The sequence below is a fragment of the Numenius arquata genome, chromosome 22 (assembly GCF_964106895.1).
Source record: "Numenius arquata chromosome 22, bNumArq3.hap1.1, whole genome shotgun sequence".
In the NCBI taxonomy this organism is placed as follows: domain Eukaryota; kingdom Metazoa; phylum Chordata; class Aves; order Charadriiformes; family Scolopacidae; genus Numenius; species Numenius arquata.
Genome location: NC_133597.1, coordinates 6,252,448 through 6,278,860, shown reverse-complemented (window position 1 = coordinate 6,278,860; position 26,413 = coordinate 6,252,448). Strand labels below are relative to the sequence as shown.

At 46.9% G+C, this 26,413-nt stretch overlaps 1 protein-coding gene across 7 annotated transcripts in view; it reads right to left on the bottom strand.

Moving 5' to 3' along the window:
- Positions 1 to 2,256: 2,256 nt before the first annotated feature.
- The window catches only part of APLP2 (amyloid beta precursor like protein 2), a 51,512-nt gene continuing 27,355 nt past the window's right edge, over positions 2,257 to 26,413 (bottom strand). Inside the window, exons 4-18 of one of the 7 annotated variants that reach the window (XM_074162435.1) lie at positions 23,432 to 23,544; positions 20,491 to 20,666; positions 19,759 to 19,979; positions 17,957 to 18,124; positions 16,086 to 16,201; positions 15,663 to 15,737; positions 14,303 to 14,461; positions 13,783 to 13,911; positions 10,825 to 10,924; positions 10,100 to 10,270; positions 9,451 to 9,486; positions 6,591 to 6,673; positions 5,707 to 5,781; positions 5,058 to 5,213; positions 2,257 to 3,894 (exon numbers count right to left, since the gene is read on the bottom strand). In XM_074162435.1, the coding sequence (XP_074018536.1) occupies positions 3,793 to 3,894; positions 5,058 to 5,213; positions 5,707 to 5,781; positions 6,591 to 6,673; positions 9,451 to 9,486; positions 10,100 to 10,270; positions 10,825 to 10,924; positions 13,783 to 13,911; positions 14,303 to 14,461; positions 15,663 to 15,737; positions 16,086 to 16,201; positions 17,957 to 18,124; positions 19,759 to 19,979; positions 20,491 to 20,666; positions 23,432 to 23,544 (1,880 nt within the window). In that variant the 3' untranslated portion in view covers positions 2,257 to 3,792. Of the gene's footprint in view, positions 3,895 to 5,057; positions 5,214 to 5,706; positions 5,782 to 6,590; positions 6,674 to 9,450; positions 9,487 to 10,099; positions 10,271 to 10,824; positions 10,925 to 13,782; positions 13,912 to 14,302; positions 14,462 to 15,662; positions 15,738 to 16,085; positions 16,232 to 17,956; positions 18,125 to 19,758; positions 19,980 to 20,490; positions 20,667 to 23,431; positions 23,545 to 26,413 lie in introns of all 7 variants that reach the window. The other 6 variants (XM_074162439.1, XM_074162440.1, XM_074162436.1 and 3 more) reach the window with 6 other exon arrangements.

Below are 26,413 nucleotides of genomic sequence, written 5' to 3'. Positions count from 1 at the left end.
CAGACCACGTTGCTCCAAACACCCTCCAACCTGGCCTTGAACCCCTCCAGGGATGGGGCAGCCACAGCTTCTCGGGGCAACCTGGGCCAGGCTCTCACCACCCTCACACCAAAGAAGTTCTTCCCCACATCTCAGCTCCATCTCCCCTCTTTCAGTGTCAAACCCTTCCCCCTCCTCCTATGGCTCCCCTCCCTCATCCAGAGTCCCTCCCCAGCTTTCCTGGAGCCCCTTGAGGGACTGGACGGGGCTCCAAGGTCTCCCCGGAGCCTTCTCTTCTCCAGGCTGAACCCCCCCAACTCTCTCAGCCTGTCCTCACAGCAGAGGGGCTCCAGCCCTCCCAGCGTCTCCGTGGCCTCCTCTGGCCCCGCTCCAACAGGTCCATGTCCTTCTGCTGTTGGTGGCCCCAGAGCTGGAGGCAGCACTTGGGGGTGTCTCCCCAGAGCGGAGCAGAGGGGCAGAATCTCCCCCCTCGCCCTGTTGGCCACGCTGCTGGGGATGCAGCTCAGAATGTGGGGGGCTGAGTTGCCAGCGCACATTGCTGGGGCATGTGGAGCTTCTCACCTACCAACACCCCCATGTGTTGGTTTTTAGGTGCTCCATCAGTTTAATGTTACCTTTTGATGGAGCAGCACAGGGAAAGGCACCCATCACCACGTCTTTGGGCTCCTCTCCTGACAAGCACCTTCCATCTCCTCTGTCGAGTGGGGCTGAAGGTAGAAAACGGGCTCCACACGCCGCTCGGGAAGTGCTGCTTCCCACGTGGAAGACAAGAGAGGCTGGGAAAATAAATCCACCCACGCTACACCCACTTAGGATTGTACACGGAAGGGTTTCACCGTTCATTACCCCCCGGAGCAGCAGTATTAAACCAACACCAGTAACCTCTGGGACATTCCTTAGCGCCCATCTCCAAGCAAATAGTTTCAAACATTACTTTTCAGAAGCAGCCGTCAAAATCCATCATAAAGAATCGATCCGGAGCACTTGGCCCTCTGCGCCGAAGCATGTAACTAATAGACTTTGATTCCAGGCTGATGTATTTATCTGGTAGCACTAACAGAATTTATCGAAGGAAAAAAAAAAAAAAAAAAAATCTAATACCCAAATTCAATTCCAGAATTCAAGCCGCAGCCTCCGTAATCTGTCTCTCTCTCAGGTCACCCCACCTGAGGGGGCAGTTCCAGAAGCAGCTTTGGACTGAGGATATGCTCTGGCATCGGTTAAATTAAATTTACAGTTTAAAATCAAAACTCTTTCCCAAGTCGTTGTGACAAGCCAACAGACGGCATTTTCTAGGCCAGCATCTGTTCCTTCCTGCGGAGCCTGAATAATTTAACCACAACGTGGAAGCTCCAGTGGAACCAAGGAGTCCACGTTTAAGGAGAAACAGGACACGGGATTGTTTCCTATTCAAAATGGCTAATCCTTCATCCTTCCTCCTACCTGCTCTCCCCCTCCTCATTCAGACCTATTGGGAGCTGCTCGGATCAACGGGAAGGAAGATGAATTCTCTCTCTTGGCCTCCTAAAACAGCGTTCAGATAGCAACGACTCTTCGGTCGCTTCACCGACGCGAGAGAGGAGGAATTCGCGTTTGAGGTCACGCTTCAAAGAAGGGAAATACGAGAGGAACGACATCGAGGAGCAGAGACAGCTTTACAGGCTGTTCTGGAAGAGGAGGTTAAACCACTCCAGTTATTTCCCTTTGTAAAACAAAACCAGAGCAGTGATACAGTAAACACCAAAACAGTTGGCCAATTATTGCCCCGGGGACTTTACGTCTCCAAAGTATGTCAGATCCAGCCATCCACAACAGGAAACTGTGTCACCGTTTGAGGCCTGTCTTCTTCTTTGCCCTCTTATCTATGAACGTGAACGTTTCCTGCAGCCCCCTTTCCTCTGTCCATCCCTTTTTCTAAGACGTGTGGGCAACACAGGCCCACAGAACCCATCGGGAGGTCTTCTACAGCCACCCCAGCTCTAACTGACCTGCACTCCATCGTCTAACGGCTGCAGTGGGAGGATGTGACGCTACTCAGGAGTCCCGGCGTTGGTTCTTTATCCCTCCTCCTCCTCCTCCTCCTCCTCTCCGCAAAGCTCAGCAGGATCTGGAAGTCCCACAAAAGACTTTAGGTACGACTCTACGTTACCAGCAGTGGACAAAGAGGTGGGGAAAGGTCTCTGCAGGTTTGAGGAGGACACGGTGGGAGGAGAGAGAAACTTAAGCGAGCCCGGGAATGAAGAGAAGAAACCATCTGGAAGTTAAAGTGTTTATTGATGTGTTTAAACTTTGTACATTCCCCACAGACCACACTAAGGAGTTTGCAGGTAAATCTGTGCATAGTGGGAAGAGACACGGAAGGGGGAAGAAAAAATAAAGTCACAGGAAAAATAGAAAAAATACACCACAGGTTACCAGAACCTCCAGATTTAAAAAAGCCGTGAGCATTAACACCAACTATACAAGCATTACAAAGACATGATGGTGAGTGGAACAACACCCCTTTTGTTCTTCTCGGGGCCTCTGCATCCAATTTCCCTTAAAGCAGGCAGCATCCCTTTCCCTACTTACCCCTCTCTTACCCCCGGGTACGTGAACTGCTGTTTTCAGCCCAGTTAAAGCCAACTCCGCGTTCATCAGCTCCCGAGGTACTGATTATTGCAGTGATTTGTCATTTCTGGGCAAACACCCAAAGCCGTGCCAATGGCCCAACATCACCGAAAGAGACGCGGAGGGTCAAAAAAACCCCCCTGCGACTCGTCTCTACTTACCCCATCGGCGAGGCAGGAGAGCTGGGGAAAATTAGAAAGTAGTAGCGAGAGGGGGGGGGCTGTTAATGCCAGGTGAGTACTGAAGGAAACTGGTTCAGAACGGAGGATTTCAATTCAATAACCGGGAACTTCCAACGCTAGAGCAGAACTGAATCTGGAAGGGGAATGTGCAGACCCCAGTATGCACAAACCATGTTCTAACATTCCACTAGAATAACTATAAACAGAGATGCTAGAAGCCTTTTAACTCCTTGCCTCCAGGGAGTCTTGATTCCTAGAGCCCAGACTGCTAAGCAGCAGGGTGCACATCACTGGCGTATGAGGATGGGGGTTTTTTTCTTTTTTTTTTTTTTTTCCTTTTTTTCTTTTTTTCTATTTCTTTTTTTCTCATTATAAGGATTTTTGTTAGTTACCATTCCCAACTGCTTCCTTGCTTAGGCTGTCATAGCTCCTATCCCTAAATTAATCTCTTTGCAACTCCCAGTGAAATTCATTTGAAAAACAAATTTAAAAAAAAAAAAAAAAAAAAAGGAAAAAAGAATACTGCTTTATATATAAAAGCCAAAATGACTGAAGAGCCACAACTGTCTCCTTTTTACAAGGCGGGCTGGTACAAACGACCCTCAATATACAGGTGGTCTATCAGAAATAAAATCAACATTTTCCATTTTATATATATAGAGCTTGTATCAGACAACAGTACAACAGAACTGGTATTTTTCAGATTATTTAAAAAAAAAAAGAAAACTACATCTCAGTCAAATATCTGCAATAGATCCATTTTTCCCATTTAAGGAGATTTATATATCATATTGTTATATTATCATTTCTTCACCCATTTAAAAGAATGGAAATTGCAACTCTACAGTAGTAATTATAGTCTTAATGATCCAGGAGTTCTGAATGTAAGATGAAGTCCTCTCAAAGCAACTGTTGGTCAGTAGTTGATCCAAAACACTGGACCGCTTTGGCCCTTCGCCCTGCGCCCTTCCCGGCCAGGGCTCTTGCATCTTCATCTCTTTTATATCTGCATCTGCTCCAGGTATTTGTAAGTGGGGTTCTCGTAGCCGTGGTTCTGCATCTTGCTCAGATGCCGCTCTTCTGGGGTAAGCATCGGGTCAACCTTTAGAAAGACCAGAGAGTCACGGGTCAAAGGAGGTACTTGCAGACCTGATTTCATAGTAACAAGAGCCGACAGACAAACGCTGGATAAATACTGCAGCAAGCAGTAAACGGGGAAAAAAAAAAAGTAAGCCAGAAACAGTAATTTGCTTAACAGAGTTCCTTGTTTGGGTGGTAACACCTACTGCCTGCCCTTGCCGCTTTGGGGATGTTCCCATAGAATCACAGAGTGGTTTGGGTTCTAAGGGACCTCACAGACCATCCAGTCCCACCCCCTGCCCTGGGCAGGGACACCTCCCACCAGACCACGTTGCTCAAAGCCCCCTCCAACCTGGCCTTGAACCCCTCCAGGGATGGGGCAGCCACAGCTTCTCGGGGCAACCTGGGCCAGGCTCTCACCACCCTCACACCAAAGAAGTTCTTCCCCACATCTCAGCTCAATCTCCCCTCTTTCAGTGTCAAACCCTTCCCCCTCCTCCTATGGCTCCCCTCCCTAATCCAGAGTCCCTCCCCAGCTTTCCTGGAGGCCCTTGAGGGACTGGAAGGGGCTCGAAGGTCTCCCCGGAGCCTTCTCTTCTCCAGGCTGAATCTCTAATTAGCTAACCCTACAAATTTGGGACCCGCTTCTCTCATTAAGGAGGTCGTTACGATTGCACACATGGGTTGGGCAAAGGCGAAAAGCAGCTTTGTGCAGACTCCATTAAGCCATCATTAGAAACGTGCCTGTTGGAGGCAGGAGGAGGAAGAAGGAACCGCTTCTCCGCGTTCAGCCGATCGCACCGTCTTAATAGTTGTTACATTAGTTGGGAGGACAAATCGCTCCAGATTGACTGACTTACTCCCCTGCTAAAGATACCGCCTGAAAAGCTCATTTACTGCTAAATCCTATCCTGAGCCAGACAGGGAAGCCTAATTGAATTCCTTGTGACAAGCGGATACAACCGTGAAGTGACAGGTCCCAGCATGGCACGGCGATGACTGGTACCTGCATACTAATAAATAGGGGATGAAGATGTCAGCAGCTACAGAGTTAAGTCCCATCTATCTGGGAGCAGAGCAGTTGATGGCTTGGCAGCTACTGCCATCTTCGCCCCCCTACACACAACATGTGATTCAAGGCTGACTATTTTCATCCTCGGTTACGGAGCGGGAGTCGTTTCTCACCTCCACAATCCCATGGCTGATGGTCCCGTACTGCCTCTTCCTCAGCATCACCAAGCTGATGACTATAACGGTAGCTATGGCAACAGCAATCACCAACAGACCAATCAGGGCGCTGCTGCTGAAGCTGAAGTCGTCGCGGAGGGAGTTGTCATTATCCTGGAGGGAAGAAAACAAGGGGATGCTAAACGCAAACCTAAAAGGTAGCCACCAATAAGGTCTTCAACCATCTGTGGTATCAAGACACGACCAGAGAGCGTAAATATTTCACCTCTAAATATTTCTCCTCTAAATATTTCACCTCTAAATATTTCACCTCTAAATATTTCACCTCTAAATATTTCACCAAAAGGATAACGAACACAAAATTGTTTCCCCACTTAGGCATCCTGGACAGGCACTGAGCCACGCCGCTTCCCCATCCCACAAAACACTTTTGTAACTAAAAAAAAAAAAAAAATCAGGTTAGCATCTAAAAGCGTTTACTGTTTTTATCTTTATGGAGAAATTCTGTGCTGCGTGACACTCTGCGTGAGCTCCCAGAGCGGTGCCAAGGCACCAAAACCCCTGGAATTCAGTAACGCACAGGAAGCCAAATCCAGCTTTAGGAATTGGCCGATCGCTCGGCTCGACTCGGTAGCCACATACGTACCGGCTCGTCCACCAGCCCACCCACACGCTCCGCGTTGAAAATCATTTCCTTCACATCGAGGGTTTCATCAATGACCTGAAAACAGTCACAAAAGCGTTTTATGAAAGGAGCCGTACAAGAAAGGTGGGAGAAGGAACACGAAGGCAGACAAGAGCCCTTTCATGAACACCAGCAAGGCTCAGAACCACCTACCATCTCTCCCCTGCTCCCAACAGCATGGGACGTTCTACGACTTTTAAAGCCACTTGAGTCAGTACTGCAACCACTGTCGTGGTCAGGATACCTCAAACTAAAGACTCGACTTAAAAACCAGGCACTTGCCTTGGACACAGCATTTCTGTCCCGTCAGATCTAACCCGTGGCTTAAAACAATTTTAAAAGGAAACTCTAAAAAGTCAACTTTCTTTTTTTTTTTTCTTAAACCCAGGGAACTGAGGCAAGTTGGCTGCTCCTCTGCCCTAGTGAATTCCTTACCTACTGGGTCACTCACCTTCAGAACGCGGCAAGACCTTTCTCACCATGAAAAATGGGTGGGAAGACAGATGGAACACACCGGCATTCGGTGCATTCAGACAGCAAAGCTACCAGCTAAAATAAAGGTGCATCCAAGGGTCTCTGCTCGGGAAAGCACTCAGTAAATCAGAGGCTTCTCCAGTGCAGACTGTCAAAGATCTAGATCTCTCTCCTTCCCTCGCCCTCCCACCCTTCTGATGCTAATCAGTATTAAGAGCCTACAACAGTCAGAAAACTGACTCCCCCACACCATATGGATAATGAATACACTGACATTCTGTAAGCAGGAAGGAGAGATGGAAATAAGCCACCGCTATTAATTAGTGTCCACGGCAGGCTCTGCTTTACAAAATAAAAGGTGGAGGGCTCACCACATTTTCATCCACTTTGTTCTTGCTGTTAATCACTTTTTCCTCAGCGCCAATCAGCCCGTCCAGTTCAGTCATGCCAGAACCTGCACCAAAAAAAGCAAGGCAGGGAGCGTTAGGACATTTAGGAAGGGTTTCCTACTCTTGGTAGAGCTGCCATGGCCAGCGTATTTAACCGCATGGACCGCTGGTTATTAATCTGTCTTCATGCTGTTGTGTCAGAAGGGGAGCTCACAAGCTATTGCTACGGTGACGAGTGATTGGGGGGGGTTCCGTTAATGAGGGGAAATGAGGTGGCAATGAGAGGAGCAGACAAGACTCACCAAACCCAGGCTGGAGTGTAAATCCAGAAATACCATACTGTTAAAGTGCTGCTGTTAGAGAAGGCCCAAGGCAACGTGTAACACATTGTGAGAGCGCAGTTCCTTCCTGCGTGTGTCACCCCCGGTCACCGCCACCTCGGCGTGACCCTCGTGATGGAGGTGCCCGTCTCCTCTCCTCAACCGCACGCTCAGCGTCACCCGTTCTTTGGAAATCGAGCACATCAGCAAGTGCCTCGGGAATGAGAATCTCAAGGTCAGCCGGCACGGCTCCGTAATGAGCTGCCGTCCCCTATCTGGCACGAGCCCAGAAACAATAAATCCCAGGGCAAGGGAGGAGCAAAGACCTACACCAGCCTTTGCACCGGAGTATCCCTCATCCATTTCTAGGCTGGAACCAGCGGAGGCTCAAGAGAAGAATATCAATTAACAGAAGACAGCTGCTTTGCATAAACTGTTTTGATCTGAAGCCTTTATAAATAGATCAGATCAATAACAGGAGCCCGATGCACGATACACAGACCTAACATAACACAGCGAGTCAGGAGAACGCCCATTTTCCATTACCTGTAGGGACAACGTAATGCCCTTCACAACACCGATGCCTCCCTAATGCAAAGCAGGAGGACAGCGAAGCCTCAAACCTACAGCGGGGTCTCTCCGAAGAGGAGCACGAGGTGGGGGAAACGTTACTACAGCGCTTCACACTTTGCTGGTGATCCCATACACCTCCCCACGGGCCGCTGAGCTCGCAGTTCACCTAAGACGTCATGTCAACCGCTGCTGAAACTGGCAGCGTGGCCTTTGATGAGATGCAAGGGAAGGCTAGCTGGCTCCCAGGCAAGTTTTTACAGCGACGAGCTCTTACTGCCTGTAAATGCCAAGGAAACTAATGTTTCACTCCACCTCCTCCCAAAAGGAGCATCTCGGGTTTTAGTGCATCCCCTTTTTCTTTGGAGACAATAATCAGATTCCAGGCACGGCTAAGACGGCCGGTCTGACTTCTCACGGCTGTCGAAGCGGGTCATGTTATTGTGAAAGTCAACGATGGGGGTTTTCTGCAGAGACTTGCCACAAATAGTTTTTTCAGAGAACTCCTGTGTCAGCTTTTGGCCTGTGGCTGCTTTATTCAATTCTCAGGAGCCAAGGTAGCGTAGTTCTCCAGGGCTGGGAGCTCGGCTTTGCTATTTGCCGGAGTGCTGGACCAAATAACTGACCCAGTTATATACCTCCCAGGGAAAAAAAACCCACACACATGCACAAAAAAACCCCCCCAAAACTCCCTATCAGCCCTCGTGAAATGAAAAAGGAAGGGAGAGAAGGAGCAAGCGCAGGATATATCCTTGTCCCCGAGTCATCAGAAACTCCTCCATTTACCCAAACGGGGAAAACCAGCCTGTATTTATCATCTTTAAGTCAACAAAGCACTTGTCAAAAAAAAAAAAAAAAAAAAAATTAAAATAGTTTCAAACTAAAGGCTGTCCCAATTCTTTCCAGAGCAGTCAGTACACTGAATTAGCCGTACGCTGTTCTGCAAGAGGGATGAAGGTGACTTATATTTGCAAAGGCTGATAATGAGAATAGTTTCAGGCTATCTGGCCTTCACCACATTACAAAACTATTTGTGTTCATATTAAATGGTTATTAACAAAAATCCTCTGCTCTCCTTTGAGATTCTGCGCAATCTATTTGGAACCAAAGGCAAATTAAAATGCTGGGTTTACTCCCCACACAAAGCACGTGCTCTGCAAGAGCGTTTTAAGAATTAGCCTTCCATTTCTACTTCAGGAACCAGATGTGTGGGAGCGGATCAGCCAGGCCTGATCTTTACCTGAGACAGGTAACAGAGGATTTCATTTAATGCCAATATTTCTATGCCACTCTTAAAGCCCAGGCAGCCCCTTTTCAGCCAGGCACTGAGTTACTGCAGAATTACCAACGAGCTGAAGGAGAAATGGACATTCGCACAGGACTTTGCTAGTACGGAGAGATGCTACGTGTGAAAAGGTGATGCCCAGGAGACCACAAACACAAAGAAGGAATCTCCTAATTTATCTGTCCCAGACCAGCCGCACTCTGTAATATCTAGGAAGACATTTAGCCAGGAAACACAGCCTGTATCTGCTGCAGGGCTCTCGTTCCTCGTTTGCCGTCGGGAGGTAAGGACAGATTCCACAGCAGGCAGAAGAGCCTCTAGACTATTCACCGTCGGCGCTGCAAGGTTTATTTTGAGAAGCGTGGAACGCGAGTACGCACAGAGAGATGCAGACACGTAGGCCCACATTTTTTTGAGAGCAAAGAAGCTACTCCACGCTCTCCGATACATCTTGTGAGCCCATCAGAGAGGAACACATACAATCAGATGCTCAGGCCAGCTCGTTTCTTTAAGACTAGGCCTAAACAGGCAAAATCGAGTTACTGATCTAAATGAGAGCAGGGAAATGAAAATAAAGGTGAGTATGGAACTAAAACGAAGCTACCAAACACACTGAGAAGGTAGGAGAGTGATCGAAAGCACTGTGAGGGAGCAGCTTAGAACCAACCTTTTTTCATTGGATGGTACAAATCCGGCTGAGGATCTAGCAGGAGGGAAAACAAAAACAAAAATAGCAGAGAAAGGAGATTAAGAGAGAAAGGAAAAAAGGTTTGCGCATGATTTCTGACTCAGACCCTGGGAAAAGCTTTTAGTCTACAGCTTTCTTTAAGCTCAGGACTCTGTTCAAGCATTTTTAAAATAAATACACACGCACACACCAGCTGTCAACACCCGATGATACAAAAAAATACAGATATCTATTTTTAAAAAAAATCAAGAGAATTCCTGCAGCCCTTCAGCAGGTCACGGCACAAAGACTTAACATTACATGAGAGTGCTTTGGTTAAAGACTGAAAATCAATTCCAGAGTCAAGCCACACAGGAAAAAATTTAACAGTCCCTGCAAAATGGAGAGATGAAACAATCTGGCCGAGAGAAGAATTGGAAAATCAAGACAGCAGCTCAGGGCAAATTATTAGGGTACCGCCTCTTTCTATGGACTGAGTATGAGGGGTGCTGCTGGGGGGACTGTTTTACTCTTAAATCACCCTTAAAAAATGGACGGAGTTTTCTGTGCCACCGAGGTGAGCCTACCGGCTACGGAAAAACGCCTATGTTTTGTAAAGCCAGTGAACCCAAATTTCAGTTCCACGTACCTTCGCTTTCAGACAAGGCCGGGAAGGTTTTCACCTGGAACGGACGGAAAGGTTTGCCCTCCAGGGGAATTTCTTCGCTCTCCTCGGAGCTGACTCTGACATCCACCTGGGATTCAGAAATGGAGGATGTGAACTGATCCATGTCCGCACGTTGCTCCTGAAGCAGCTCATCTGAAAGGAATAAGAGGAAATATTACAGAATCCGCATGAAGCCTGGCAGGAAGAGAAAGGGGCAGATGGTTTGAACCTAGCTGAGGCAGGGCTGCAGGGGAACGCTGCTCTGGGCTGCCAGGTTATCTGATCTTGCATGCTCTGTTGTTTCATCTGGAATTCTCAGTAAAGGCGTTGGCTACAAATACAAATAAGGGCCAAGAGGTTTGATGTGGCAAGAGGTTTTGGCAAGATGGGATTAACCTCCTACAGAGCGGGAAAGCATCTGCTTATTTTTATGAATCTGTTTCATCTCCCTTGGAGAGAGAGCTTTGCTATCCTGAATGTTGTTGACTTCTTTTCAAATGGACAGTGAAAGCTCTTAGGAACAAGCTATTCTGGCTGGTTGTGTTACAAAACCCAGAGAATACATGCCCTGCGATACCTAAGCCCAAACGCTGCTTGTTGAGAGCATGCCCTCAAAGGAAGCAGCGGTCTCTCTGGAGCCCACTTCATTTGATATAGAAGCTCATAGTCTAACACGGTGGCACAGGAGCTGGCACAGAGCCACTCACCAATCTCATCCTGGATTTCCTCAGCCACATATGGCACCTTGTAGAGCAGAGACAAGCTTTGATTCATCCGCTCCTCGATCACATGGAGATGTGTCATCACCTGCAAATGTATCAGAGTGTGTTGGAGCAGGCAAGGACCGTCAGTCACTCGATGGGTACCGCTACGTCACTTGTTCAATAAAACGCCTACTGGTGGACCTGCCGTGACGGACAGTAGAATGGGACACAGGTCCACCTAGTCCAGTTCTCCGGCTGACGCTCTCTAACACCGGAACTGGCCATTTTACACGGCTCTCAGTATTCTGGGAGCAGTTGGGGGTGAGAGGGAGGACTCAGCCGGCTCTCGTTATGACCAGCTCTCGGCTGGGAACACCGAAGCTGGTGTTTCCCACATGCCAGATACGGTCATAATTCATTTCCCGCAGCAGCTACAAGCAAGTGCTTTATTAAATGGATTATCATTCCTGACTACTAGGAAAGATACACGCGAAGGGAGCAGACAATATTATTTATCAGAACAAAGGTGCCTTTCAGAACAACAGTGGCATTACATTTGTCTTACACCCACTGGCGACAGCGTTCTCCCTTGAGTTGAGAAATAAATTCAAGCTCTACGCAACCTCAAATCCCTCTTCCCCAGCATATTAAATTCACTGGTGAAGTCAAGCCTGACCTGAAGAGGGTGCTGCATAATCAGGGATTATGCAGACCAAGAAAAACGTTTATACGGACGGCCAAATGTTGGAAAAAGCTAAGGAGGTGAACGGTCCCGTTTTACAGCCTGACGTGTACCTGACCTTTAAGAGCAAGGATGAAAGCAATTTAATTTTACATGTGGCAGCTTGTCAATCAAGGGAATCGATTGAGGAGCTTAAAGTGCATCTGAAAAGTAAAGCGAATGGAAATTGAACTGTACCACCCACATCCCTCGTATGTCGATCTGTTGACACTGCAGCCTTCGGAATGAATTAAGGACTGTTTAGGTTTCAGCTTAAGAATACAGTTCACACACTCCCTCTTGGGCTTTGGCAGCATCAGAACAAAGGGTCAGGGTGGACGGCGCTTGATATGCTAAGCTGTCTCTGAAAACTCTACCACGCATTCCGCATCATCACAAGCCAAACATCGGCTTGTAAATACCGCAATCGCTCCCCGTCTGTCCGAGGATGCGCAGCTTAACGAGAATCACAGAACCAGTGGCGGGAGAGACAAGAGCTGAAGGTACATCGATAGCACCTAGAAACAACCTGAAACCCATGGGAACAGGTACCTCCAAGTGCGAGGTTTGATTCTAGAAAATCACGCTACCCTGAGGTGACAGTAACAGACTCCAGTCCCTGCCTGGCTCTTAAACCACGGTGTTTCCACCTACTGGTTATACAGCCCAGTAATAAAGCATCTTTCCCCCGGTAAACTGGGACTGGTAACAGACATTACATTCCTCCAGCTGTGACCTGACAGTCAGTTCTCTCTGCTTCTCTCTGAACTTGTGAAAAATAAAACTCCTTATGAACAGACCTTTCAGTGTTAACACTTAGTTTAAATCTTAAGCCTTTCGCCATTTTAAAAGCGGGTTGTAAAAACAAGTATCAGGACATAATTCAAAAGATTTGTGGAGTATCTGCAACTACTCTTGCAAGTACAATGGCCAGGTTTGATATCCCCTTGACACAGCACATTCACATACACTACCCAGCAGAAGGAAAATGACTTTCTGGCTGTTCAGGAGTAAAATACATTCCAACAGCACACAATAAACTCATCAAAACAGATTTTCTAAGAAAGCTAACAAGAGCTTGGCAAGGGCTATGTATTACTCTTTGGAAACAAGGCAATAACTCTGCAGAGGCACAAGAGAATTGCCACAAACCCAAAACACAGGCGTCGTGAAGAACAAGCATAATGAAAGGAACACAGAGACACGAGGTCTTGAAAGAAGCGAGGAAGCCTGCCCAAGGACAACCAAGTCCCAGCAAATCATTTCGTGGGTGTCTGACAAAAAGAAACGCGAAAATGATCCCGAACAGGTTCTAAATCCCTAGACTCACTGTCACCAACAATAATTCATGGTGAAAAACAGAGTTCCAATTTTTTTAACAGAAGGAAAGTCCTGGTGGGACTCCTGGTGGACAAGAGGATGACTATGAGCCAGCAATGTGCCCTTGTGGCCAAGAAGGCCAATGGTATCCTGGGGGGCATCAGGAAGAGTGTGACCAGCAGGTCTAGGGAGGTCATCCTGCCCCTCTGCTCTGTCCTGGGGAGGCCCCATCTGGAGCACTGGGTCCAATTCTGGGCTCCCCAGTTCAAGAAGGACAGGGAACTGCTGGAGAGGGTACAGCAGAGGGCTACAGAGATGATGAGGGGCCTGGAGCATCTCTCTGCTGAGGAAAGGCTGAGGGACTTAGGTCTTTTTAGTCTGGAGAAGAGAAGGCTGAGGGGGGATCTGATCAACGCCTATAAATACTTAAAAGGGTGGGTGTCAGGAGGATGGGGCCAGTCTTTTTTCAGTGGTGCCCAGGGACAGGACAAGACGAAATGGGCACAAACTTGAACGTAGGAAGTTCCATCTAAACATGAGGAGGAACTTCTTTGCTGTGAGGGTGGCAGAGCCCTGGAAGAGGCTGCCCAGAGAGGTGGTGGAGTCTCCTTCTCTGGAGACGTTCAAACCCCACCTGGGCATGTTCCTGTGGGACCTGCTCTGGGTGGACCTGCTCTGGCAGGGGGTTGGACTGGATGATCTCCAGAGGTCCCTTCCGACCCCATAGCATTCTGTGAAAACAGTACAGAGAGCGTATCTGGTGACAGGCAACACGCATACAGAACAGAGATCGCTGCACAAGGATGAGAAGTTGCTATAGTACCCAGCAAATTAGCATGAGGACTTGACGCATGGCTTCCAGAGCCTCCGACAGCCAGGGCTGGGTAACAATGCCTCTCTTGATAGAAATGTTCTTATACCTGAGATTTCATCTGTGCAGCCTTTTCTGGGTCAACTGCCAGGACGTGCTGGTAGTGGCGGATGGTGTGCAGCCGGTCCTTGTTCTCGGCACGAACATAGCGCTTCAGAGCCTGCAGGATGCGGTGGGGCTGCGGGATTTGAGGAGGGGAAGAGTTCAAACCCATTCGATTCAAATAAAATTCACAGCTGAAACACAGCACTTCAGCTGTGAGCCTGCTTTGTTACTGGACAGATCAATCACCTGTGTTAACCTCAGCTATTTTCTTTCTGAATTAAGTCTGACTCAGAACACTATGCTTCATGAACGCTAAATAAAGCCGAGGATTTTTTAACCAGGCAGAAAGGAGAGTGAGTCAATTAGGAGACCCACTGCCAGGTCTTCAGCACAAATCGCCACAGTGGAGAAAGCTTTACTGGGAACCCAGCTTCTGCCCCAGCAAATCACAGGCAGTCTTCTCACCAAGCCATTCCCACCTTCCACGCTACCCTGTCGTAAAAATTCCAAGCAAAGGAACTCACCCGCGGCGGGTCAGCCTGCAGGGCAGCCAGGTAGTTCTCCAGAGCAATGCGACGGCGATCGTTCAGCATAGCTTCCACACGAGCCAGGTGAGTTTCCACCAGCTGCTGCTTCTCGCTCGCTGCCTCTTTCTCCAGAGATTTAACCATCGCCTGGAAGTGCTAGAAGAGCGAAAGGAGTCCTTATGAAACGCGCTGTACGTGTCAGGGTCACCTACTGTCTCTCACATAACTCCTCGGAACAAATGGAGCCTGTCACACTTGTGTCCTAGACTTTTAACGGCAGGAGAGAAGGGCATTGGCAGATGCTGATGCAGTTTGATCTCTACAAATCCAACAGTGACACTCTGCCTTCCAAACTTCCTTCACAACCCATCTCAAAGGTCTGAGGAGGGCACTTGCAGGTAAAGGTCATGCTGAGGTGGATGGATACCCAGACTGTGCTGAACAAATGACACGGTGCTAATTCTTTCCCTCAACCCTGCAATATGGAAACAGGATTGAACCCTTCAGCCTAGAGCCATTAATCTGAATTTGCAAAAGTTTACAAAGGTATCGCATAGAGGATTTTTCATCAGCACACCTTCAGATCAACTCTTTACATATTCTATTAGAAAGGTCATAACCCACATCTGCAAATGAGCCAGAAAAGCCCATTAAGTGTTGTTACGTTTCAATGGAGATGATGGAAAACTCTTCTGGACTTCCAATGGCTTACATTAAAAAATGTAGAGAGAAAACTCTGTTCCAGGATAAAATCCAAAGTGGGCTTAAAAGCCGGAGTCAGTCACTTAGTCGTATATTGGTTTGAGGGAACTTCATAGAGTTGTCACTGCCAGAAGAGCCTGCCCCTGAACAATCCCATACTGAGCACATCCCTGATTAACTTCACAGTCTGACTGAACTCTCCTCGGAAGGCAGAAGATTGGCATTCTGGCAGCAAACCACCTTTATCTGCTGCCTAAGTGGTTTTCACTAAGTCTGCCCGAACAGGAAATGTGTGTCCAGAGAGTCAGGGCCAATCTGAACGGGGCTGTGAGGCCACTGGTTAGTGCAAAACCAGCCAAAGGTCTGAAGTTACAATTTGGCTCTGCTGTCGCTACGCTTGAGGGGTGAGACAGCTTCCTTCTGCTGGGCTTAGGAAAGGACCTGGCACGGTATCGCATCATCTCCAGCTTTGAGAACAAAGCACGCAATTGAATCAAGTCTCCTCTAAAAGGCAGCTGTTGGCAGAACAGGAAAGCTGTTCTTCCCCCTCAGTCATCTTTTGGCTTTGAATATTACAATCTCTCATTTAGTTCATCGAGAAAGCAAAGGCCAAGCACCAGTAACTTTCCTCTTTAAAAGGTCCTTCAACTCTTACCTGAATGAGAGTCTGCCTCTCTGCCTTGGGGAGATTTACAGCCTGGTGTTCTGCTTCCTCCCATTCCTTTTTCACCTGGGCAAGGAAAGGACAGTACACATCAACAAGACACAAATTTACAAGACACAAATTTACGTGTGATCTCTGCAAGCTCATCTGCCTTCACAGACAGATCCTTGCACAGCCTGGCCAGGTTTTGAAGGCACAACAGAGCTGCTGTGGAGTTCAAACTTAGCACTTAAGCCAAGTGTCCCCACCGATTCCTCTCTCCCAACACTCTGAAGAGATGAAAATCTAACTGCCACTGTGTGGTCACATCACAAGAAACACAGGGAAGGCTGGTGACCTGAGAGGAAGTCAATTCACCATCAATTTGTCCAAAAATTCACGGGCAGCACAAAAGACTAAAGCTTAGCTGCTCACCCGGTCCATGCGGTTGTGGTGCCTGACCTCCAGCTGCTCCTTGGCCTTCTGGAAGCGGGCATGTTCATTGTCATCGGCAGGGGTTTCAAAGTAGACATCCACATCATCCGTTGGCACTGCCAAGAGAGGGTGAGGATAAGCCGAGGCTCAGAAAACGGCGATTCTGGATTGCAAAGGACAGGTAGGGAGAGGAATCTCCACGCCTGCGTAATTAACAATCTGGCAGGCTGAGTTTACTGAACCGCCACCTACCAGGAGTCCATTTTGGTATTTTTAAGCTGCCAATTTACTGCACAACATCAGTTAGTTACATCATCCCGAAAACACAGCAATGCACTGCGGCAACCGGCACCTGCTCGGTCCTCATTACTTCTGAGATGAGCATTATTCAGCTCCAGCCACAGAATGACTTGGATTGCAGAATAAAGAACTTGTTTTCTCTTCCCTTTCACATTGGCTTTGGATGAGTTTAAATGACATTTTGTGCATTAGCTGCTCGCTGACAAGCTGGCTCCAGACATCATTAATATGATTAGGGAGCCTGACAATAAATCTGCGCAAGACACTACCCAATATTTTACACTTCAAACCTACCTTCCCTACCAGATGCACCATGCAGGACTAACAGGCAATGATATCAGACAAGACAGCAACAGAAGGAGGCTCAGTGTGACAAACTGACTCGCCCAATAAACTGGAGGGTTTGTATCTTTAAGACAATCAAATCCAACAAGGGGAGAAATAAAATTTCAGAACTGACGATTTCAAGCATCTGTAAAACCCCCTGCAGGGGCTCCGTGCTCCATATACTGCGGTTCAGGAAACGCCGAGCAAAGTTTCTGTGCTGCAGTGTTAGAAACCACACATCCCAGAGCCCTTTCTGAAAGGATCTACGGACCACGTCAGATCCATACAGTATTCCCGGCCTGCTCGTGGAATTTCTGAACCAAGCCCGGACACAGAGAACTCTCTTTCCAGTCCCAAATCCCTCTGTAACAGGACAAACTTTTGTCCAAAAAGCTCCTGACATCCGCATCTTTTATTTCACCACTTCAGTTAGATCAGCCCAATCTAAAGCACTTGCATGAAGCCCATTTTGTAAATAGGATTATGGCTGTAGAGTCAGACTGCCAAGCCCCAGATAACACAAAAAGCCTTTCAAAAGGCTTTAATGGTAGCTGAAGTGGAAGTGCTGGAGTTCAACAATAAGATTAATAAGGAGGTTAAAATGTTTTTGGTAGTTTTATCATCTGACATAAAAGCCAGTTGAAATTGGTGCCAAAAACCTCAAGCTCTCAAAAATGCAGGGATTGAGTCATGATTCATATTTCAAACCGAGCTGAAAGTGGGAATCTGAATTCTGCAAGACTTCTCTGATTTTTCCCCAAAATACAATAGCAAGAAAACGCCCGCTACCAGGAGACCGGCGAGTCGCAGCCTGCTCTTCAGGACCGACTTGTCCAACATGCACGGGAAAAGCAAGTGTTTCCTTTCATATATTTGGAAAAAAAAGCCAGTTAGGCAAACAGGCAAGCTATGGGTTTTCACAAGAGGTTAGAAACAGCCCCTGGTCCCGGCTACAGATCTGGAAGGTGACAACTAAGCCCTTAGCAAGAGCCGCAAGCCAACGGTGAGCACAGACGACATATGCCAAGAGCCACTTTCCCCAGGAAAGTTCACCCTGAAGACCTCGAGAAGCAGAGACAAGAGGAGAACTGCTGCGAAAGGACAGACAGAACTGCTGTGGACACCAGAACCAAAAGGATGAGCTACACACGTATCCTCTCTTGACCTGGGCAAGGAGGAGGAGACACCAAACGCCAGACAGACAGAGCCCAGCTGCAAAAGGGCCAGTGGGAGGCAGGACTTACTCATATTTTTACACACAGCCATACAATACTCCTCTGACTCAAAATTGTTCCTGTTGCCTCCGCAGCCTCCATATATAAAGCGAATGCATTTTCTCTTGTTAGGGTCGAAGTACCAACGAGGCATCACAGCCCGGCAGGGCCCTGTCATCGCCTCCTGGGAGCAGACAGCTGTGTGGAGACGGGTTAGAACGTGAGCTGGTGAGGAGCACAGGCTTTGCCGAGAGACTTATACAAAGCAGTGGTGGCTCTAGTTCTAACACCACCTTCTGGGGCACTCACGCTGGCCTCAGCATCATTACTTCACCGACCAAAGGGCTTTTTGTCAGTTTTGGGGGGGATTTTTAACATTTCAAGGTGCCTACACGTGGTATTTTGGAGCAAAGGCACAGAAGTAGGCTACCCCAGCAGTTGTCTCAACATGGAGCTCTCAGCTGCAAAAGCAATTTCTCCTTAGCTAGAGGCTGAAACAGCAAGGATCTATTTTGCTGATGCCACAGCGTTATGCCTCGGGTGTCCCAGTGGTAGAGCCTCCACCGTATAAAACCAACATGATGGAATGAAAACCCATTAGGGCTGCTTAAAGCATTCGAAGATGTCCTGTTCCGCTGCACTCTGCCTGGAGAGACACTTCACATCTTTAAGGTGAGGTATTAGAGCAAGCGAAAAGGCGGGCTAAGCAAAAGGAACACGATCGCCACGGCAATCTCAGCCGCTGGCTTTTTAAGTTTTGAAACATCGATACACTAAATATTAAAATTTCAGGTAGTCACGACACGTGGACTGCTTCACAATAAGCGGGCAGTATAAGCAGCTGGGTTATTTTGAGGCAAGAGCACAGATACGGTGTGTAAGTCAGCAACCCTTCGTGAAAAAAAGACTGCGTACCCCCAAAACGGACACCCCAATCCCGTTGTTTCACTCCTGTTTCAATACCTGCAGATCTGTAACAGCCCTGTACATATATGAGCTAAGCCTCGTCTCAGCAAGTAAAATTATCTGCAGCATGCTGGCATTTTACCAAAAAGATGCAAGAACTGCTGGCAATGATTCAGTGATCTGTAGCTAATTGAATTTCATTCCCTCTCCCCTCCTCCTTCCTCTGCAGACTCTTCTCCACAGAAAGTACAGGACATCGTATAACGCTGAGGCACCGCACACTCAGCAGATGCCCTCTGCAGTGGCACCTACCACTTAACAAAAGCTACCGCAAGTTCAGTATATATTACCACTGCAGTAAGGATATATTACCCTTATAATAAAAGTGGGCCAATTGCGTTGACTGATTTTCTTTCATGAAAGAGAAGGGTTTACGTAAAGGCTGTTAAGGGAGCACCGAGTACCTTCCTCACCCTTAAATGGCCACCTTTACGCCACCTCTGCGGAGTATGGCCACCGCTTCCAGCTTCCTTTTCACACCAAATCCAAGGTAATCTCTCAAAACTAGGATTTTAAATTCTCAGTGTGCCCCAAACACCTCTGAGATTTTTCAAAATTAGCCTACGGAGTTACGTTTTCTGACTCGACACTGCACCTTCCTGGAGGTGCTCGTTCAACGTGCCAAACTCTGGGCTCTCTGCCAGCAGAACTGCTGTTTATCTGGAAACATATGGCCCATGCTCTAGAGAGTTAATTTCAACACTTGAAACATAAGCATCATCAGCTTTCCTCTGTTTGCTAACTTATCTGGCAAATAAGACTTCCAAGTGGTGTTTATTGACTTGATCGAAAACCCATCACCAACTGACAGCCAACTCGGATACTCTCAAGGAAGGAAGAGGCCCGTGGGCTCGAACGCGTCTTACATTTCATATCGCTGCTCACTTCTTTTTCGGCAACAGCCTTGTCGTTGCTAGGCTCTGTGGGGGTCTCTTCATTGTAATCGTCAACTTTGTAGCTATCGTAATAGTAATCACGATCTTCCACCACATCCTCCTCCTCCTCTTCGCCTTCATCTTCTTCATCCTCCTCTTCCTCCACTGCTGTTCCCGTGAAGTCTTCTACACCTGCCTCTGTAGGGAACTCACTGAAGGGATACAGTTCAGTTAGGGGGGAAAGTCAAGGCTAATCACTTTGCAGCCAACCTTTGATGTACCAGAATAACGATTTTCTTTTCATCTCCTCCAGAAACACAAGAGATGGGAAAAATAAATGTGCTCAGCCCATCAACGGGACTTCCCTCATTACAGACACACTCGCTGTTACAGGCAGAGCTTCTCCGTGTCTCTGCCTTTGTGGGGTTTCCTTACATTTTCTCATTAGCTTCTTTTCAGCAAATGAATTCTACTGTATTTGGGGGAGGTACCTACTGTAGCAATCGGACTGCTTTTGACTGTCTAAGGATGAAGGGAGGGGGACTTTATAGCTCCTCCAGTAACTGCAAAGGCATTTGTCCTTCTGCAAGGCTTTTTCAGGCTCAGGACACTCCTTTGGGAAATTCAAATGCACAGAAACTCCTCTCAATCCTCACCAAAAAGGAGCCACTGTGAACTATTCACACACAGAGCTGTTAACACCTATGCCAGTGAGAACCCTACCTTTTATAAACATCATAGTCTTCATCCTCATCTTCATCCTCTTCCTCTTTGGACAGAGCCTCATCCACGACCTTTGTCTGAGGACAACACACATACTCTGTTCCGTGGAACTCGTCCACTCCGCAGGGCAGGAGCATGCCGTAACTGTGCAGGATCATCCCTTCCGTCAGACAGGCCTGAAAGAGGAGCCCAGTTGTGTCACTTGAGCATCACGCTTTTGCTTTGGATAAAGCTAAATTTGCCTATCCTACATCCCAAGAATGCTACCAATAGGGTAATTTTACACCAAAAAGATGACAGCAACATACGACCCAAGTCTGAACATCAAAGGAAAATGGATTTGAAACCTGTAGCTTAGAAAAGTCCCAGATTCAGAGCCGTGCAGCGCTTCCTGGTGTTACCGTGTCAGACATCCCTCAGCCCCAAAAACTCACCGATTCCTCAAGCCTGGCTCAGTTCAGGAAAAATAACGAGACATTTTGTGCCAACTCGAGGGAGAGAGCGCTTGAAAGGAACAGAACCGCTGTTTGCTTTTCTGGGCTGGCCATTTCATTAAACTTTATCTATTAAACTTTACATTGGAGTAAGTGAATAATCGCTCAAATGGACTTTGTGTCAAGATTATTTTAACATGCTGTAGATGAAAATCAATCAGATAATTCAGGAAAAAGCCAAATGCAAACTGTGATTAGACATTATGTCTATATACTTCTCTCAAGCTAAGGAAATACATGGCTTTTGTGGAGCCCCAGAAAAGAATGAAGTAAGAAAAGCTTTATTATGTATATCAGAACCCTTTTGTGCTTTGCTTTGTTACAGCTCGGATGTAAAGTGAGCCAAATATTTCTGGAAAAGTTCTCCAACCCTGCTGAAAGCAAATGATTTTTAAATTTCCTAGACATTAACAGCTTTATCCTCAATTAAAATGGAATTCTTCTAGCACAGCTTTATTTAGATGGGTTTCTGCTCCCAAGATTTTAAATAAAGAGGAAGTTTAACTGGTGCATCCTTAACCTCACTTTACTAGCACCATCACAACTAATCACCGGGTTGCTGTTTCTACAATTGCTGTTCCTATCACGTGGAAAACATGTACATTTCCTCATGATTTTGTTTTTATTACCCCCAGTTCAAACGGGCACAGAGAATTTGCTACATTTTTGCTAGTCAGATAAAAAAAACCCAACAAAACCAAACACAAAAACCCCCACAGGCTAGATTTATTCTGAGAAGATAATCCATCTCTTATGTAAAACCTCCACTAATCAGTCACCACGAAACTCAGATTGTCCCCGAGCAAGCACTCCCCAACCAAATCCCCAGCAGCAGCAGGTACATTAACGCAAAATGTGCAAGGAAAATAGGAAACATTCTATGACCGCTCTGTACCCTGGAAAGAAGGATGAGCCATTGGTTAAAGGAATATCCTGGAGACCTTCACAATTCCTAGCTCCAGCCTAGAGTATGATCTTGGGCAAGCTACTTCGGATAGATTTTCAGGAGCGAGAAATAACTCAGCTTTTTTTAAGTCACTTGAGTACTTTTAAACTGGTTTTCATTGCTCTCTGCCTCAGTCCATAGACTGCAACATGGAATATAGAATCATAGAATCATCCAGGTTGGAAGAGACCCTTGGGATCATCAAGTCCAACCACCTACCCTACACTACAAAGTTCTCCCCTACACCATATCCCCCAACACCACATCTAAACGGCTCTTAAACACATCCAGGGATGGTGACTCAACCCCCTCCCTGGGCAGCCTGTTCCAATGCCCGACCACTCTTTCTGTGAAAAATTCTTTCCTAATGTTCAGTCTAAACCCACCCTGTTGGAGCTTGAAGCCATTCCCTCTCGTTCTGTCATTAATTACCTGTGCAAAGAGACCAGCACCAACCTCTCTACAGTGTCCTTCCAAGTAGCTGTAGAGAGTGATGAGGTCTCCCCTCAGTCTCCTCTTCCTCATACTAAACAGTCCCAGCTCCTTCAACCGCTCTTCATATGATTTATTCTCCAGGCCCTTCACCAGCTTCGTTGCCCTCCTCTGCACTCGCTCCAGCACCTCGATATCTCTCTTGGATTGAGGTGCCCAAAACTGGACACAATACTCCAGGTGTGGCCTCACCAGTGCTGAGTACAGGGGCACAATCACCTCCCTACTTCTGCTGGTCACGCTATTTCTAATACAAGCCAGGATGCCGTTGGCTTTCTTGGCCACCTGGGCACACTGCCGGCTCATCTTCAGCCGCTTGTCAATTAGAACCCCCAGGTCTCTTTCTTCCAGGCAGCTCCAGCCACACTTCCCCAAGCCTGTAGCAATGCACGGGGTTGGTGTGGCCCAAGCGCAGAACCTGGCACTTGCCCTTGTTGAAACTCATACCATTGATATATAGCACCCCTCCGAGATAAACACTGTTATGCTCCAATATTACAAGCATCCAAGCGGATCCAGAATAAATAAAGGGCAACGAGGATGATTCAAGGATTGGAGCATCTCCCTGATGAGGAAAGGCTGAGAGAGCTGGGGCTCTTTAGCCTGGAGAAGAGAAGGCTGAGGGGAGACCTTATCAATGCTTACAAGTACCTAAAGGGTGGGTTGAAGGAGGAGGGAGCTGGACTCTTCTCAGTGGTTGCCAGTGACAGGACGAGGGGCAACTTGCACAAGCTGGAACATAGGAGGTTCCACTCAAATATGAGAAAAAACTTCTTCACGGTGAGGGTGGCAGAGCCCTGGAACAGGCTGCCCAGGGAGGGTGTGGAGTCCCCTTCTTTGGAGATCTTCAAGATCCGCCTGGATGCAGTCCTGAGTAACATGCTCTGACATGCTCTGGGCAATCCTGCTTCGGCAGGGGAGTTGGACTAGATGATCTTTATGGTCCCTTCCAACTCTAAAAATTCAGTGAAATTCAGTGAAATATTCCTGCCCCAGCCGCTCAATTTACCTCTTTTGCCACGGTGTGCCAGTGCTGATGGCTCTCACACATGTCCATCCGCTCCTTGTGGAAGAACCGGCACTTCTCTGGGACCAGCAGGACATCGCTGACGAACTCACCCACTGAAAAACAAGAGACATCCACAGGTCACACATGTCCAACTTCCAACACAAAACAAAGCCAATATCAGAACTCCCCCAAAGCATGTTTTGTTGCCTTAAAGGTTTGGTATATTCTTTATAGAGCTATCTCTGCAAACTCCCAGAAAAACAGAGTTTCCAAGGTAAAAAAAAGGACTATTTTGGACTATTTATGGACTACTAAATGTCACGGAACAGACATGATTTTATGAAGAGATTCCACACAAATCTCTGAAAAGATCGCATCTGCATACGGAAGTTTTCAAACCACTTTATCACCAATTTCTAACCGAGCTGCATGATACCAAAGCTCGTTCATGCTGTCTGGTGCTGTAACAGCCTGGACATTTCTCTGTGCCACAAGTGTTATCTTGCAGTATCTGGGTATCTGACAAAGTCTTGTTTGGTTTTGTTTTGTTTTAAACAGCTTCCAGCTGGTTTAATTCAAGATCAACTGCAGCGCATGCCCTGACTGGGACAGTCCTAACCAAAACACAGAGGGCTAGAAAAATAAAAACTAGACAGCCCAAAAAGCAGAGTAGAACCAGAGTCAGCAAATACACTGCATTCCAGCATTCAGATAACCACCACCTCACCAGCACCATGAAGGTTTGGCACGATCTTAAAACCAGGCTTTTGCTTTTGAGGAAGGCAGGAGGCAGAACGAGACACAATCAGTCTGCTCTACAGACTCTGTATTAGTTGGACTTAAAAGCTATTTAGCCTTAATTTCCACCACAACTCAGTTTGGTACCAACACACATCAAATAAATATCAGAACTACACGAGCATTACTCTCTGTTCTTAGCCCAAAAGTCGAAACAAACACTGCCGCTGGAATCCAAAACAAGGAATTTTCTCCAAGTTGAGATTTTTCTGTCTTTCCTGCAGGTTTAAATGCCACACCAAGTCATTTCAAAATAAGGAGATAACTAGATACTCTGAGAAGACCGGGAAAAGATCTTCAGGTCAAGTGTTTCAAAGCAACACACACTGCACGCCTGACTGGCAGCGTTAGGAATCCTTCATTAAAATTGGAGAAAAGTTCTTCAAGTCAAATGCTTTTTCCCCCAGAGTCTCCAGGGAGCAGAATTATTTGTCCAAACAACCGTCAACATTACGATTTCAACATAAATGTTAGTATTTTGCATGACTAATTCTTTTGCAGCCCCTCAGTACTGATAGTAAAGGCTCATGGATGCTTTTCCTATGCACTATACACAAATCAAGCACAGTTTAGGGACAGATTATCTGATGACAACTGCAAGATAATGATATTAACTAGCATTCATCATCTCTTTTAAATTAGTTAGATTTTAGACTACTAGATGTACCAGAGAAATGGTATTTTCCCCATCTTCCTCACTCCAAACAGGCCAGTTACAATTAGGGTACAATTAGAGTTAATAATCCTTCCTCATTCCCTCTCACCAGAGCTTAGTTAAAAAGTTTCTGGTAAGAAAGCTAAAACTAAGCAAACTACAAAATCAAGAGACTGTGGTTCTTGCAGAAGACTCAAACTGAGCAAATACAATAATCAGCAACAAATAACAGCCTTTAAACAGCTACTTTGAAAACCACTGAATCCTAGCACCTTCGGAGAAGACACACGGGAAGTTCTCTCCGTTCACCTGGGAACTGGAAAACCCTTACACGCCGTGCATTAACGGACACCTTCCCCAAACACATCCACTGCTATCAAAAAGGAAAAACAAAATTCCCTTTTCAGATCAGAGCGGGTGTAAGAGGTGTTTCCATGTCACCTACCAGCCGAGTCAGAACTCTTCACGCCTCCCCAGGCTCAGCCCTGCTCCCATCACCCTATTGTCACCTTTATTTTACAGTTCGGTGAGAACGCTAATAGGTTCCCCTCTTCACCTTTGAAATACAAGAGCCTTCATCGCAGGGGGAGGCAGAAGGTGAAACATGGATAACAAGATCCTACCTCAAGACATTAACGCATTAATGTGCATTAACCGTAGCAAGGAAGGCACAAGCAGGAATGGGAACAAAAACCCCATAGTTTGACCATAATAAAGAAGTCATTCGCACCCCAGAGAAACACAGCATCCATTTACAACTATTTGTGGACTCTAAAGACAACAAAAAGGTATTTTATACACACATGGATTACTGACTTGCAACTCAGACCTGAAAACCAAAGCTGCCTTGAAGGATGGGCCCAAAAAGTCAAGAACGCTGTGAAAGACACTAATGAAAAACTTTAACAGATAGTTTAATGCTTATCGAATTTTAGGGCAGTGTCACTAAAATCAGCTTATTTTTCAGCTGGAGAATAGGCTTGGGGGAGGATTATTTCTGGAAGAGATGACTCCTTATAAATCCAGAGATCTTCCTTTCATCCTTATTTCCCTTAGAAGCTCTCAGGATAATCAGCTGGGTTTGGTTGCTGCTCAAACCTGAATTTCCACATCCATAGGGAGATGCATCTTTCTCCCGGGATGTATCCACACCAAATTTCACTTCTTATGAAGTGTTTTATGATCCTCTAGTGGAGGGTATCACATACAGAAGAACACTACCCATTCAGTTCTGCAGATTTGCTTACATTCTCCTACATCCAACCACACGTTAACCTGAGATACGGATATAAACGATGAAAACCGGTCACCACTGAATGCTCCCAGCAATCAAGACTCTCCAAAATCTCACAAGACATCTTGAAAAACCAGTCTTTTCCAGTGAATAACTGCAAAGAGGTTCAGCCAGCTGAGACTAAGCTGACTACTAGGAACACACACGGTGCAGCACAGCGTCAACACAACCTACGGGTCAAAAGCCGCAAGGTAAACAAGCCAAACACGTTGCCCGACTCAAGTGGGTGGATAGA